At 36.9% G+C, this 16,362-nt stretch overlaps 1 protein-coding gene across 11 annotated transcripts in view; it reads left to right on the top strand.

The window, feature by feature from the left end:
* LOC131435350 (trehalase) overlaps positions 1–10,679 on the top strand; it is a 130,289-nt gene extending 119,610 nt beyond the window's left edge. For 9 of the 11 annotated variants that reach the window (XM_058603154.1, XM_058603153.1, XM_058603152.1 and 6 more), the window contains 2 exons: positions 1,246–1,339; positions 10,578–10,679. In XM_058603154.1, coding sequence (XP_058459137.1) covers positions 1,246–1,339; positions 10,578–10,608 — 125 coding nt within the window. In that variant the 3' untranslated portion in view covers positions 10,609–10,679. Of the gene's footprint in view, positions 1–1,245; positions 1,345–1,426; positions 1,633–10,577 lie in introns of those variants that run through there. The other 2 variants (XM_058603150.1, XM_058603151.1) reach the window with 2 other exon arrangements.
* The last annotated feature ends 5,683 nt before the right edge of the window (positions 10,680–16,362 follow it).

Here is a 16,362-nt window from a genome sequence, read left to right as displayed (position 1 = left end):
TTAGTCAATCATTTGACTCATTAACCCTAAAAGGCACAGTCAGAGTGAGCATAGAGCGCAGAGCGATTCAATGCAACGTACTGTTTGCACATTGCACTCACTCTACAAGTTTGTTCTGATCGAATGTAACTAGCTCGCTCGTACACACTTTTTTCGCTGAATCTCGGCAAAATAATTGCCGAGATTTGCATCGCCGAATACTCGGTAATCATCTAGGCAAAAGATAAAATGGCAAAGTTTCGGCAATCTCAAATTTGACAAATTTAAGTTATTACCGAAATTGTCAGCAAACAGTTTATTGTCTGTTCGGCTAAATCTATACTGAATGTTCGGCAAATGCAACGAAATGAAATTTATGAATTACTGAGCCTTCAACAATTATAAGTAAACAAAGAATCCGTTTCTTTAATTGTCAGCATTCAATTGGGATCAAGATTTCATTTAATTTCCGTATGAACGAACCAAAAAAAACCTTTCTTTACTTATGTTTCGGGGACGTACAATTGTAAAACATGCAGTTCATACTGTTGTCGAATATGCTGGTTGATAATTCGTTGAAGTTCTTCGACTTTCCAGCAGTAAAAGCAGGATCTGGAAAGTGCTTTCTATATATAATCAAGAATAATTTGTAATTAATATACTTACTGGATAGATCGTAGATTCTCACGTTTTCCTTTTAACGCATTCCATTCTCTTAATAACCACCGTAAATTTTCCCCGAAATATTTCGTCACAAAATAACTGCTTAGTGCCAAACGAAAATATAAAATACAATATAAAAACATCTGATATATATGCACTTTGGCTATTGACAAAATATTTTGCGAATAAAAAATATCAGAAACATAAAATAATGCGAATAAAAAATATCAGAAACATTAAACACTAACACTTATTGCAAAATCGGTAGCCACTTTAGACATTTTGACTCATTCATGCCAAACGTTTTTATGGTAAACCTATTATGTTAAATACCTTATACCATGTGCTGTACATCCCTTATTCTGTTCGTTCCACATTTCCAATATCAAAGATTGTTTGACAGTACTAGCACTGAAGTTTTCCGCATGTTCACGTAAGTTTTATAACTGACAGAATAGCATCGGCATACAACATCTCAGAGCATTTCGTGTATTATTTACAGTTCGCTTTCATCCGACCAACGTTTCGTCTGCTTATTTAATGGACACGATAATATATTTGTTGAATTTATCTAAACTGTTTGAATTTTCCAAAACACAACAGACGACAGCGAAAACAACGCAGGTGCCCTGGTGTCATTTTCGGTGAACACAGGTATCATAGCAACGATCGTGGCCCTCATTGTTGGCATAGTAGGGTAAGGTGAGTTTCTATCAAGCAGATGCATCAAGCTACCGGAACAACTACAAGACATCTAAAGAAACATATTTTTTTGTCATTTCAGCAAGGACTATCGCGAATTCAAAATTGTGTGACAATCTTTGATAAGTACCCAACACTGAACGTCGTGCTGTTTAAAATCAATCAACCCTCGCAAACATTCGTAAACTAAAACGTGATCTAAAATTTGTCTGTCCGCACGTTGTATTAATACAGGGAGAAACATATAAAACGCAACGTACATTCCTAATAAAGTATTTTAAATAAAAATCGAATCGTACATTTCAGATAATTTTTAAATTTTAGTAAACATTAAATCATCGATGAGAATCTGGTAATTTGTTCATGTTGTGAAATACAATTCGTTAATCAATCATTTGACTGATTGTTGGATATGAATACTGTACGAAGGATCAATGCGCCTCTTACAAATCTGGATGGTTTTATATTTGACAGCTGCATCAGTGTTAGTACAAACACTCATGAACATTCGTCGCAGCAATCCTTAACCATGAACGAGAGTAAACAGCGACTGACATCGATCTCTTTCAATCACAAGCCGCTGAGGAGGTAGGACACTTCCGGTGAAATCCTCAACGAGTGAGCACGTTGTATCGTGTTAGTGCGGTGAAAATTCGAGTATTTCGCAAGAAGGAACGAAATTTTAACCGTACTTTAGTCACTCGACGTTGTCACACAGCGAGGCTTTCGCTTGTAGTCCAGTGAAAAGAAAGTCCATTGGACTATAAACAAAAATTATCTGGCAATGTAACCTGGGTTGCTGTGCCATAGATCGGCGTTATCTCAAGTGACGTGACGCCAACCAGAAGTGAAAGAAGAAGTAGAAGATGAAGCAAGACGTGGTCACAATAGATCTCTCGTGCGGAGTAATTCCCTTCAGTTCCATCCGAAATCTCCACACTTATTATAAGTAGTTATCTTTGAAAATGACATATCTCTGTTTTTGCTATTCTCATAAAGAAAGGTTATGCAATCACTGTGAAAATCGACTTTTGAACGGAGGCCAGAGTGACATGCACCAAAAAAGTTTTAAAAAAATTCACTTATTTTTCGTTCCATAGATCGCTATTGAATTTTATCCCGATCCGACTTCCAGTTCCGGAATTACAAGGTAAATCTATGAGTAATTGCCCATTAAAAATTGTCGAAAATTTCTAACCCGATTTTTACAAACTAAGATACAAATAAAAAGTCTTGAAATTCTTTAAAAAGATACAGAAATGTTGATCCAGATCCGACTTTTGGTTCCGGAATTACAGCGCGATAAGTGAAAAATTTAAAATTTCGTGAGTATTTTTCCAGAAGTGATGGCGAAACGATGTGCACTTGTTCATAAAACTTACTGGTAAATTTATCTAGTTGGTAGACCTTGTTAATTAGTGGATATATAAATCTACTTCGGAACCACTAGTCCTCGGTTTCCGCTTCCGAACGCACCGGTAATAGTGAAAAAAAGCTCCAAAAACGGAACTCACTCATTCAGCAACGGAAAAAACGATTTTCACGAATCATGATTCAAATTAAAGCTCTCATTGTCTTAAAATATACTGTACAATTTCATCCAGATCCAACTTCCGGTTCCGAAATTATAGGGCGATGAGTGTAAAAATATTCAAATCGTCATTCAAAATGCCGATCCAAAACTGATACGCGTCGGTACGTGCGGCTTTGCTCCGTTCGCAGTGTGCTTTGCTCAATTTCATATAGCGTGCAGGGTTACCACATAAATTTGTACCTACTTGTTAGTATTATTACAATAATGATTCGATACTTTTCTATAAAAAGAACTTTCATGGCATTTCTCATATAGACAGTTTCTACAATCAATTGAACAATTGACTAGTGAAAATTGACCCGAAGCTGAGCAATATCATTGTGTGTGTATGTATGTTTGTGAGTATGTGTCAAATAATGTCACTCATAAAATAAAAAAATCTCATAGTCCCATAGGCGTCATTTAGAGCGACACAGCAAAATAGGGTAAAATTCTACTAGATTTGGCACAAAACTGATTTAATTTGTATGCTTTATTAGCTTTATAACCTTACTAAACGAACCGACTTTGGCTATACTAGTTCCCAGTTGCCGGTTCCAGAAGTACCGGAAATAATGGTCAAAAACTCTTAAACGAGACTCACTCAATTTTCTCATAGATGATTTGATCGATTTCCACAAACTCAAATAAAAGTTCCTATAGTCATAGGTTGCTGTTTAATTTCATTCGAGGCCGACTTCCGGTAACAGAACTCTAGGTTAAAGTGTGTTCAACCATTTAGTGCGATGAAGTAAAATAATGAAAAATTCTTAACTTGACATAGCTGTTTACATATTGAAAAGGTTTTGCTAGTTCATACTCATAGAAAGTTTCTTATTTTCTTCTATTTTTTTTTTTTTTTTTTTCATAAATACGTTTATTTCATAGGCAATATACATAAGTTTTTCTTCGCCGTGGCATCCACAATACATAGTAGTTTAAACCTAATACATTTCGAATATCATATTAGTATGTTGGTACTCATTAGTTAATCTAAACACTGTTTTTATCAAGCGAGTTGCTATTTTAAATTACATTAAATAAAATACATTTATTTTGTACATGATCTTATAACTATTTCAGGATTGTTTGTATCAGTTCACCACTTATATTCAATATCCTATAGTTGGCTATTGGTTGAACTCATGGAAGAGAAAACAGTTTAACATAAAATAAAATTTAAATTGGAACTCCAATGGATTTAATGAAATGATAAAGAAGTTTCATGTATGGAAGGTCACGACAAGCAAGAATGTCGCGAACTGGGACATTGGATAGTCTACCTTGGGTACGCAAGGAATTTATTAGTTGAGATCTGACATCACGAAACTCCACGCATGTCCAAACAACATGGTCAATATCGCGGTAACCTTCGCCGCAAGCACAATGATTAGTCTCGGAAAGTCCAATTCGAAGGAGATGTGCATCTAACGTGTAGTGATTGGACATGAGTCTGGACATCACACGAATGAAATCTCTACTCACATCCAGTCCCCTGAACCATGCCTTTGTCGATATTTTAGGAATAATTGAGTGCATCCACCGACCCAGATCATCTTTATCCCAAGAAGCTTGCCAGCTGGCAAGTGTTCTTTGGCGAGACGCGCTATAGAATTCGTTGAAAGCAATCGGTCTCTCATAAATTTCACCCTCAATAGCACCACGTTTGGCTAAAATATCGGCTCTTTCATTGCCTGGAATGGAGCAATGAGCCGGAACCCAAACTATTGTGATTAGATAATTATTATTCAATATGTCGTTCAGACACTGTTTTATTTTACCCAAGAAAAACGGTTCATTTTTGCCAGCAGCGTTTGAGCGAATGGCTTCAATTGCACTCAGACTATCTGTGAAGAGGAAATAATGGTTTGGAGATAATGTGACGATTACATTCAAGCTATAATGAACTGCTGCTAACTCTGCTATATAAACAGATGCAGGTTCTTGAAGCTTGAATGAGGCCGAAACATTATTGTTGAACATACCAAACCCTGTCGCTTCTTCCATTCGCGATCCGTCCGTGTAAAACATTTTCTCAGAGTTAATATGCCTGAACTTACTTGAAAATATTTTTGGGATTTCCATAGAGCGTAGGTGGTCCGGGATTCCACGCACTTCGCGCTGCATGGATGTGTCGAAAAATAAAGTTGAGTCAGGTACATTTAGGAGGCTGACACGGATAGGAATATATCTTGAAGGGTTGATTTCCTGTGACATATGGTTAAAATATACTGTCATGAATTTTGTTTGAGATCGAAGCTCGACTAGTCGTTCGAAATTATTAATTACCATGGGATTCAGCACATCACATCTTATTAGCAGGCGTGATGAAAGCTCCCAAAATCGATCTTTTAATGGAAGAACTCCCGCCAGAACTTCAAGACTCATTGTATGTGTCGAATGCATGCAGCCTAAAGCAATTCGCAAACAACGGTACTGAATTCGCTCAAGTTTGATAATATGAGAATTTGCAGCGGAACGAAAACAAACGCATCCATATTCCATCACTGAAAGTATCGTTGTCTGATACAATTTTATTAGATCTTGCGGATGAGCACCCCACCAAGACCCTGTTATTGTTCGAAGAAAATTTACTCTTTGTTGGCATTTCGTTATCAGATACCTAATGTGTCCTCCCCACGTGCATTTGGAATCAAACCACACCCCGAGGTATTTGAAAGTCAAAACCTGTTCGATTATTCTTCCCATCATATGAAGCTGAAGTTGCGCGGGATCATGCTTTTTTGAAAAGACGACCAGCTCTGTTTTCTCCGCAGAGAATTCGATACCAAGATGAACAGCCCAAACGGACAATTTATCTAAGGTATCTTGCAATGGTTTTTGCAGATCAATAGCTTTGGATCCAGTAACTGAAACCACGCCATCATCTGCCAATTGTCTTAGTGTACATGGGGTTACTAGACAGCTGTCAATGTCATTCACGTAAAAATTATAGAGGAGCGGACTGAGGCATGAGCCTTGCGGGAGACCCATGTAGCTAATTCTGGTTGTTGCCAAATCGCCATGTGAAAAATGCATGCGTTTCTCTGACAAAAGGTTGTGCAAATAATTATTTATAACCGCTGGGAGTCCATGTTGGTGGAGCTTGTCTGAAAGAACATCAATGGAAACTGAATCAAATGCTCCTTTAATGTCTAAAAATACAGATGCCATTTGTTGCTTTTGAGCGAAGGCAATTTGGATGTCAGACGAAAGTAATGCAAGGCAATCATTCGTCCCTTTATTTCTACGGAAGCCAAACTGAGTATCTGACAACAAACCGTTCGTCTCGACCCAAGTGTCGAGACGTCGTAGAATAATTTTTTCGAACAATTTTCTGATGCAGGACAACATCGCAATGGGTCTATATGAGTTGTGATTGGAAGCTGGTTTCCCCGGCTTTTGAATGGCGATAACTTTCACTTGTCTCCAGTCAGGTGGAACAATATTTTGCTCAAGAAACTTGTTGAACAATTCCAACAAACGTCTTTTTGCGAGGTCGGGCAGATTCTTCACCAAGTTGAATTTAATTCTGTCCAATCCAGGAGCGTTATTGTTACAAGACATGAGTGCTATGGAAAATTCCATCATTGAAAAGGGGCTATCAATGGAATCATAATTTGAAGAAGACTCCCTAACAATGCTATGCGTAGGAACGGAATCTGGACAAACTTTCCTCGCAAAATCAAATATCCATCGATTCGAGTACTCCTCACTCTCATTTCCTACGTTACGATTCCTCATTCGTCTGGCCGTATTCCAAAGAGTGCTCATTGAGGTTTCTCTTGACAAACCTTCCACAAAATGTCTCCAATAGCTGCATTTCTTAACCCGAAGTATGTTCTTGTACTTGGTTTCTAAAACCAAGAATTTTTCAAAATTCTGAGGAGTTCCTCCTCCTCGTTTTAAAAACGTCTTGAAAGCATTTTGTTTCGCGTGTTTAGCATCTGAGCACTCTTTGTCCCACCAAGGATTTGGAGGTCTTCTGTTAGACGATGGACCAAGAAATCGTTTGGTTTGGGCTTGTTCTGCGGCCTCCAGAATCGAACAAACGAGGAAGTCATATTCTTCAAGTTGGGGAAGCTCTTCCATTGAAGTTAAGACACTTGAAATATTACTTTGGTATTTAATCCAGTCAATATTTTTTGTCAAATCATATGGAATATTAACTGAATTAGCAATGCCTTTGTTACTGCTAATTGAGATGATGATTGGTAAATGATCGCTACCATGTAAATCAGGAAATACTTTCCAGGTGCAATCTAGTCGAATTGAAGTCGAACAAAGAGATAAATCTAATGCACTTGGACGTGCAGGAGGTCTTGGGATCCGTGTCATGCTACCCATATTTAGTACCGTCATGCTAAAATTGTCGCAAATATTATATATTAGAGATGATCTGCTATCATTGTAAACGGAACCCCACATCATTCCGTGCGAATTGAAATCTCCTAAAATCAAACGTGGAGCAGGAAGGGCTTCGACAATTTCATTAAGCTGTCGTTGTCCAACTTGAGCTCTTGGAGGAATATATACCGAAGCAATGCAAATGTCCTTTCCTTTAATGTTTATTTGACAAGCAACAACTTCTATACTAGAAGTCGAAGGAATGTTTAATCTATAAAAGGAATAACATTTCTTAATTCCTAAAAGCACTCCACCATACGGGGAGTCTCTGTCGAGACGTATAATGTTAAAGTCATTAAAATTTAAGGCTATGTTTGATGTAAGCCATGTTTCGCACAAAGCAAATACATCACATTTTTGACTATGCAACAAAACTTTAAATGAATCAAGTTTTGGCATGATGCTTCGACAATTCCACTGCAGGACAGTGATTGAATCATTTGCGGCGGATGATAAATTATCCATCAAATGATACAAAACCTGAAAGAGCTGGCCATTGAGCTGATAACTGTTTCAAAAAAGTTCTAGCTATTGGAAGGACTGCTGTTATGATGGTCTTTAGAGGTTCAGAAATATTGAATGCAGCGAAAATCCATTCTACAATTTCCGAAAATTTCAGTAATCCTGTTGGTGAATGTGAAATGGAGCCCACTGGATTATTGTCTTTTCTTGAGCTAGTTCCTGGATTGGTTTGTGAATTTGACAAACCAGGAGGCACAGTTTTTGGTTTTAAATTTGGCTTTTTAGCTTTAACACGGGGATCTTTTTTTGAAGGTATAATTTTAGGTGTCTTTTTTGGTATTTTGTGGTTTGTTAATCTCCTCTTAACAGACCCTTGAGGAGTGACAAACGAGGTATCTTCACTATTTCCGTCAGAGTCAGATTCCTCTGGCTCCGCAAGATTTGAAAAACCGTTTTCGGTTTCCAAAGGGGAGACATGTATGACCGTTTTGAGCATTTCTGCATATGTGCGCTTAGACCGTGCTTTTAAAGAAAGCTTCATTTTGTCTTTACGCAGCTTAAATGCAGCGCACACTGAAAGATCATCATGAGGGCTTTCCCCACAATAAACACATTTTTCAACATCTTTATCGCAAAGATTATCCTTATGAGGCCCTTGACATTTGATACATTTGGACTTATTACTACAGTAAGTAGCTGTATGTCCGAATTTTTTACAGTTCGTGCAATTCATAACATGCGGTACGAAAAGCCGAACAGGAAGACGAATTTTATCGATATAGACATGGCTAGGCAATGCAGATCCGGCAAATGTTACGCGAAACGAATCTGAGGGACGATAAGACTTTTTTCCATCGACAATAGATGCTGAGTACAATTGTTTGCACTCGAGTATCTTAACTCCCTCAAGCATGGAGTTTTTAAAACGGCCAACTCCATTTTTAAGTAAATCATCTGCTGTCAGACTTGCTTCAGTCACAACACCGTCAATTTCTACCTCCTTCGATGGAATGTAAACTCGATATTCAATAGCAAATAATTTACAGGTTACAATATCGTTTGCCTGTTTCAAGTCGTTAACTACAACTCGAATTTTATCTCTATTAACCTTACAGATTTCTTTAACTTCAGAGAAATGTGATGTCAAATCCTTTGTAATTTGCATCAAGTTTAAAATCTTTTCTTTTTTTCGAAGATAGACTATCCATGGCCCAGTGGTACCCTGTGGATAATGTTTAGCCATTATTTTCTTCTAGATTGAAAAAAAAATTTCTTGACGAAATCTTCTACTGATATTCTCGGAAATATAAGTAATATGAGAAAGGCATAATTACACCACTAGGTGGATTAAAAAAAGGTGCTCACCATAGAGTGAGATCTGTTACCTCTATCTGTCGTCGCTTGAATAGAACGTAAGCGTTTATACGTAACACTATTCAGAGGAGTTGAGCACTAGTTAACATAGTAAATTCTTCTAGTTTGTAAGTCGCACGTCGAGAAAACTAATGTTGGTTATTTAACCTTTACGATCTTTTGGTTGGGCGTGGATGTATTGGTTTACTAATCGCACCATCGTCCCTCGATTTTGCTGTTGCTGCTTTTGTTGATGTTGGAAGCGTCATTCTGAGTTTTCTGTTCTTAGCCGTAGCCAACGTACCTTGTTGTAGTGTTTTATTGCACCTAATTTTTGTCTCAGAAGTGCTGGAGCTGCTTGGAGTCGGTATAGAAACGTTTTTTGTGTCCTTGGCTGCAATTGTTCCATTGTTCGATCTCTCGCAATGCTGCCAAATACTTCCGTACTCGAAGAAAACAACCTCATCGTATTGCTCCAAGTATCTTGAATAATGTTACATGAAAATTTGCGAAATTATGATTTCTTTTCATCAAATTATTTTAAAAAAAATGATTTTTTTAAAACTCAAACGTAGCGCTAGAAAAGACTAAAAACATATAAAATTGTTTGTTCTAGAATCAACTCGAAATCATATCTTAGAAGTGACTTGATTACATAAAATTTCTGCTGTAACAGTTTCCAAGAAAGAATAATAATTAAATAAAGTGTTCGTCCTCGACATTTCAGAGCTTAAGCACTGTTCCTTGATAAATAATTAAAAAATATATTTTCAAGTTTCAAGATAGGTAATTCATAATTTCTTTAATCAACGCTCGAAATCAAGGTGCAAAGGCCCCCGTTTACAGAAGAAGTTCCCCTTAACTTATTTGTATAGATGTATTTCACATAGATTTCTCTGGAACAGCTGATCCGAGATTCATAGATTTAGATTCAAATGAAGGTCTTAAAGCTCCGGTTTCAGAATCATGTTAAAATTTCCAAACCGTCACAGAAATCTTCCGAAACTGGTATCCAGAACTAATCATATATAAATCTTGTTAGTTGATGGTTAAACAAACTCACTTCGGTTATGTTGGTTTTCGATTTTTTATTTAAAAACAAAACTCCGAAATGTTTCGACATTGGACTGATTACGAGCGAATTTTACTCGTCTGTTCCCCAAAATTGTTTTTCATAGTAACATTAAAAATCGAATTTTATTCACGTCAAATCTATTTCTCATCCACTAATTTTTCAACATCATGAAGAGCATAAGATTTCAGTGAATATACTTATTATTGTGTAGCTAAAGTAGCATTTTAGCCTTATTGTGTATTAAAATGATTCATTATGTTTATGTAACTGTTATTGAAACCGAACTGAAATGCTTCTCTTGTTATTTTTCACCGAATTGTCATAAATGATTAATTGTGTTTACTTTTTGTTTCTATTTTGTAGCAGTATATTCCGTCGATTTTTCGGGCGATGAACCATCCGTCTTCTTGCGTACCTGTTATTTTTTATAAGACAAAAAATAAACCAAAAAAATCGCTTCTATAATATGCTCTCTTGCTTTACTTATTCCGAAATTTAACTGGTTTAGTTACGAGCAACACACAGACAAGAAAAAACACTCGAATTTTTACTATTCTAATATACAGGATGGGTACAGTATTTGAAGACAAAATGAAATAAAAATTTATTTTTTCATAACATTCCAAAATTTTCACGAAACTTAATTGACTCCGAATAAATGTTATTATTTACACAAATTCTGGCGGCAATAACATACATTAGTCAAGATGGAAAACGACTACATGCCCGAATCAAATAATTTTGGGCCACGATGGTCATTGTTGATGAAATAGCAGCCGTCACCGGTCAGTCTTCACGAAAATCGATTTTAGATCCTTATTTGATACAATCATAAACTAGTTTCATTAAGCAATGTTTTGGCATTACATTACTTTTGTGGAATTTGGTATTACCGTTTCAATAAATTTCGCAGCCGATTTATCGCGTACAGAATGATTTCTTGGCTAATACTACGATCCTACTGACACTAAGTGTTGGAACGGTTAGTTTCGGAAGAGGAAAATCACCTTCTGATAGCAGTTGACTGCACAGCTTCAAAACTGTAATGTAATTCGATTCGGTTATGTTAAACAAAGATTCATATTTAACCTACTTACTATAAGTGCTTCAACCCTCTTATAATCCGAAACTTCAATTCAACGATACAATAACCGAATTATACCTATAATTAAATAAATCCTTATAAGGATAAGAAATATTTAACTAAAACTATACTTTAAATCAGCGAAAAACGTGGATACGATCTCTCTTCACTATCTCAATGTTTAATGACAGTTCTTCTTCTTGTTATCGGTGCGCAACCGGAATTCACATCACTGCTGTCAGATGGTTGCCCAGTGGTTTTGTCAACACTAAGAATCTTTCCAGGTCATGGCTCGAACATACAACAACTGGCTACTACTTTCATTCAAGACACAAATCAATACAAGTTCATTCGATTAATATAGTATTATAGTGTTATTACTGAAGGCTCATAAATTTGACTTCGTTGCTTCTACCGAATATTCAGTCAAGTCCTCACAAGTTCCTATCTTATGCCTCCCCGTGGGTCTATGATGACATTTGGTCAATAGAACGGCGTCGACTGGGTGCTATCGCCTTCTGCGTTAGTAGCAGAATGAGAGGGTGCGAAATGGTTTATAAGTTAAAGCCCATACTAAAGTGCAATGTTTTTTTTTTTTAAAGACATCTTTATTCAGGCCTATTTGCGTACAAGCTTTACGTGGCCGATTGAGCCGATTTTTTAAAAAATTCTTTGTATTCGATCTCGTTGTCACCCTTTTTCTAGGGGGAGAGGAGCTTCCATTTCCCTCCTGCGAGGATTGAGGGGCATTGGTTGCAGTTGCTGTTTGGTTAGATGGTGAAGGTGATTTTGAAACAGGAGCACTGCACTCACTAGTTTCCGTTGTTGAGCGGTTGTCCTTGTTTTTGTTTGTTTTGTTTGTTTTCGCAGTTTCAGTGCAAGGTTTGCCGTAGTGTGCAGGTTGTTCACAAAACTGACATGTAACCAGTTGATTTTCATACGTAATCAGCGTTTTACACGGATGTTTCCCGTTTTGATTAAAAATGATGTAAGATGGGATTGCTTTACGTAGTTGCATACGTACCACTCGCACGCCATTCCGGATACCCGGAAAAAAATTCCGCCATACTTCCCTTTCGATGGAAAGAACTTCACCGTACTGCGACATAGTTTCCCGAACATACTCATCGCTGGACTGCGGGGGAAGGTCATGCACGCGTACTTGTATGGCATTGTCCACCATGTGCACAGGAATTTTGTATTTAATGTTGTCACACTCAACGCTGTGCACCTCGTTGTTAACCGAAGCGAATGCAATTGCATCGCTTTCACATTTAAACATAATGTACACACAGTTAGACGCCTTGTTGAATTGAATTTCACTTACATTATTAGCGTCTAGATGCATTCGTTCTTTAAGTAAGATTTCAATTTCATTTGCTGCTGGTCTAACTTTGCAACGCTTGAAATCTATACAAATTGAATTTGGTCTTGTAGGCCAAGTTTCAGGCTTTGTTAAATCGTATTTGCCCATTTCGTACACTCTATTGTTCACTACACTGTATTGTCTTTGTTTCTGTTGTCTCGACCGTAAACGATTTGCGACTCAGTCTGATGAGATGCGAGCACGAACTGCTTGTGCAATGTTTATCATATTATATTACAACATATAATTCTGCTGTTTATTACATCATTTAGTATATATTGAATTGAATTATATTACATTATATTATGTATAATAATAATAATAATTATTATTATTATTTTTATAGAGAATATTAGTAATATTAAAAGAAAAATATTATATTTCCTGCAGTACTGCGACGAAAGAGAGCATAACCTACACTGCGAGACATTAACTGTTATATTGTTTTATATTATATTATATTATATTATATTATATTATATTATATTATATTATATTATATTATATTATATTATATTATATTATATTATATTATATTATATTATATTATATTATATTATATTATATTATATTATATTATATTATGTTATATTATGTTATATTTTACTGTATTATATTATGTTATAGGGGAATGTATTCGGTTGCCGGCACCCCACAGTGACTTTCGACAGAAAGCAGATAGCGTCATTCCGACAAATGTCATGTGTGTGTAATAGCAGCACGTTCTTTTCGTGCCGGCCGAATACCGAAACCAATAGACGCTTGTCCTTCAAAACAATTTTTAATTGCGTGAAAATCAACACAAAAGTTTTTTCTGACTTTTTTATAGTAATATAAATGGAAGAGCAGGTGGTGAGTGGATTGAATATTTATGAGGTGAAATAGATCTATTTCGTGATTTAATACCGGATGCTATCGAAATTTTCGCAATCAAAGATTTGTTTTGTCATTTTCAAAATGTCTACCGATTTCGGTTACCGGCACCCCAAGGTGTTTAGTTACCGGCACCCCACTTTTTCGTGAAAAATTGTTAGTGATATGCAGGCTGCTGTCGAGACAAAGCAAGTCGAAGCATTGGCCAAACATATAGCTGCTCATACGGCAGATGCTCCGGCTAAGGAAAATCGCGGAAGACTGGCCAAATCAACACCAAAGGCACCACCATCCAAATCATCGGCCAAGAGAGCCAAGGCGAAGTCACCATCAGACAATGAAAACTTTTGTCCAAAACGCCTCCGAAAAGAAAAAAAAATCCGTTTTTTCTTTGAATAACTGCAGTCTTCACTTATATTTTTCCATTTTTAGTGAAATTTCTTGGGGTGCCGGTAACCGAACACTCTTCCCTATTATAGTTTATTATATTATATTATGTAACATTATATTGTATTATATACAATTATGTTAAAAAATGTCTGTAATGAGTAAGACGCACCCTTCTAACAAACATAAGACGGGTTTGAGCTGGTATAGCGAAATACTTTATTATATGGCCGGATGTTCTTGCTGGAAGGCGCCATTTTGGCCTTCATAACAGCAGTTATATAAAAGCTATCTGATAATCAGATTCGGATCTACTGTAAGTCTACCCGTATATACTGGTAATGGCTTGAACTGATGGTGGCTTCACACATGCATACAAACATACATACACACATACATAATTTCGGTAGCAACTGACGTTGGTCAAATTTGGGATTGCCGAGACTCCGCAGTTTTATTTTTCCGAGATGATTACCGAGTTCTCGACGGTACAAATATTGGCAATTATTTTGCCGAGATTCAGCGAAAAGAAATAAGTGTGTAAGTCGAAGACAAAACAGAAAGTATGTGAAAATGTAGATAGAAGCCTTTTAAGAATTTCATTGTAATTTACATTTTTATGAGAAAGGTTTCATTACAGGTGAATTGAAATAGGTTTTCAACTGTGATGAACCAATAGCATCTACGTCCGGATACTTCAAAAGACCAAATATATCCTATTCCTCATATAGAAACAGTGGCGTATCTAGGGCATCTAGGGCGAAGGGGGCACTTGTTCCGGGCAAACTAATCCTTGGGATTTATTTTTTTTGCTCACCCAAGTCCCCTTTCCGAAGAGTTGTTGCTCACTAAACCAACGATGGGGGCAGCAAATCTCTTATTTTGCTCCGGGTACGCCACTGTATACAGGGCCCGCCATCTAACTTTTTTTAACTAGCGGTTATTTCGACATTGGTAACCTTAATGTCACTTCTGATTTGACAGAAACTTATGTCGTTTTTCATTGAGAACACTCGTGGAGTGTTTTGCTCGATTCGTGCACTTTTCGTGCAGTCGGGCAATCAAAACAGGTGCACTATGTTTCATTGATTTGCACCGCACGAAAAAAATGCACTTTCGGGGCAATTCACGGGCAACTATTTTGCACCCGTTTTCTTTTCCGAGCAGCATGCGTGCAAACCAAACATTACAAAACCGTTTCATTGATTGGCTGTCAGGGTAAAACACTGGCACCGAGCCAGTGGAATCAATGGAAAACGACATTAGTTTTATCCTTCCGCTGAACGAAAGTAGTTGTGTATACGCTTGAGGAACGCGTGAAAATAGTGCAGTTTTACTTTGAAAATCATGGTAGTGTTGCATAATGGGTGCGCCAAAAACTCATTTTCTCGGATGAGGCACATTTTCATCTCGGCGCGTATGTCAATAAGCAAAATTTTCGCATCTGGGGGACGGAAAACCCGCACGTTATCATGGAGAAGCCGATGCATCCTCAGAGAGTGACGGTTTGTTGCGGATTTTGGTCTGGCGGCATCATTGAGGCATTAGACTATTATCTTTGGGGGGCTGTCAAAGATAAGTGTTATGTGGACAAACCAAAGACAATTCAAGCCTTGAAGGACAACATTCGTGCAGCCATAGCTGAAATAAAGCTGCATACAATCGAAAATGTACCGGAAAGATTGTACTTTAATATGAAAAAAAAATTTTGAAATCGGATGAACCGTTTGTGTTTTATTGCATGTTTAAAAAAAGTTACATGGCGGACCCTGTAGAAATGGTTCTAACAAATTTAAATCGAAAAAATAATTTGAATAGACTGATGTCTTACTGAAGATGAAGGTCTTAGAAATCACATAATCGATGTGACTTTTGAAGTCCAGCTTGGAATCAAAAATGATACCTAAATTTTTCACGGAAGATTCGCGTTACAATATATTGTGTGAGATGCTATATTCGTAGGTGATCAGCGAGCGTTTACGAGTGAACAACCAAACGGAACATTTCCATTCATTCGAAACCATTCTATTATCATCCCCCTAAGTAAGGAGTTTATCGAAAAGTAGTTAGCAACATTGATTATTGAATAAAAAAGCGAAAAAAACATATTTTGACATCAGTTTTCGATATATTGTAGAAAAATTACATTTTTATGCATTTCACTGATTATATTGAAGAAAATCCTAGTTTCTGTGAAACGCTCGCACTTTGGACTTGACATTCTTCATTAAATTCTGCACGGTTACTTTTGTGACTTTCCTGGTGGCAACTGTCCAGTTTTTTTTAACTCCTGCATGTTTTGGGACACTGTACTTTCCTTCCGAAAGTGCCGCTTGACAATTGCCCAATAACTTTCAATTGGCCGAAGATCCGGGCAGTTCGGTTGGTTGATGTCCTTTTCCACGAATTGAACATTATATTTTGACAACCACTGTACA

Source organism: Malaya genurostris, chromosome 3, assembly GCF_030247185.1.
Source record: "Malaya genurostris strain Urasoe2022 chromosome 3, Malgen_1.1, whole genome shotgun sequence".
Classification (NCBI taxonomy): Eukaryota; Metazoa; Arthropoda; class Insecta; order Diptera; family Culicidae; genus Malaya; species Malaya genurostris.
This window is presented reverse-complemented; position numbering and strand designations above follow the sequence as displayed.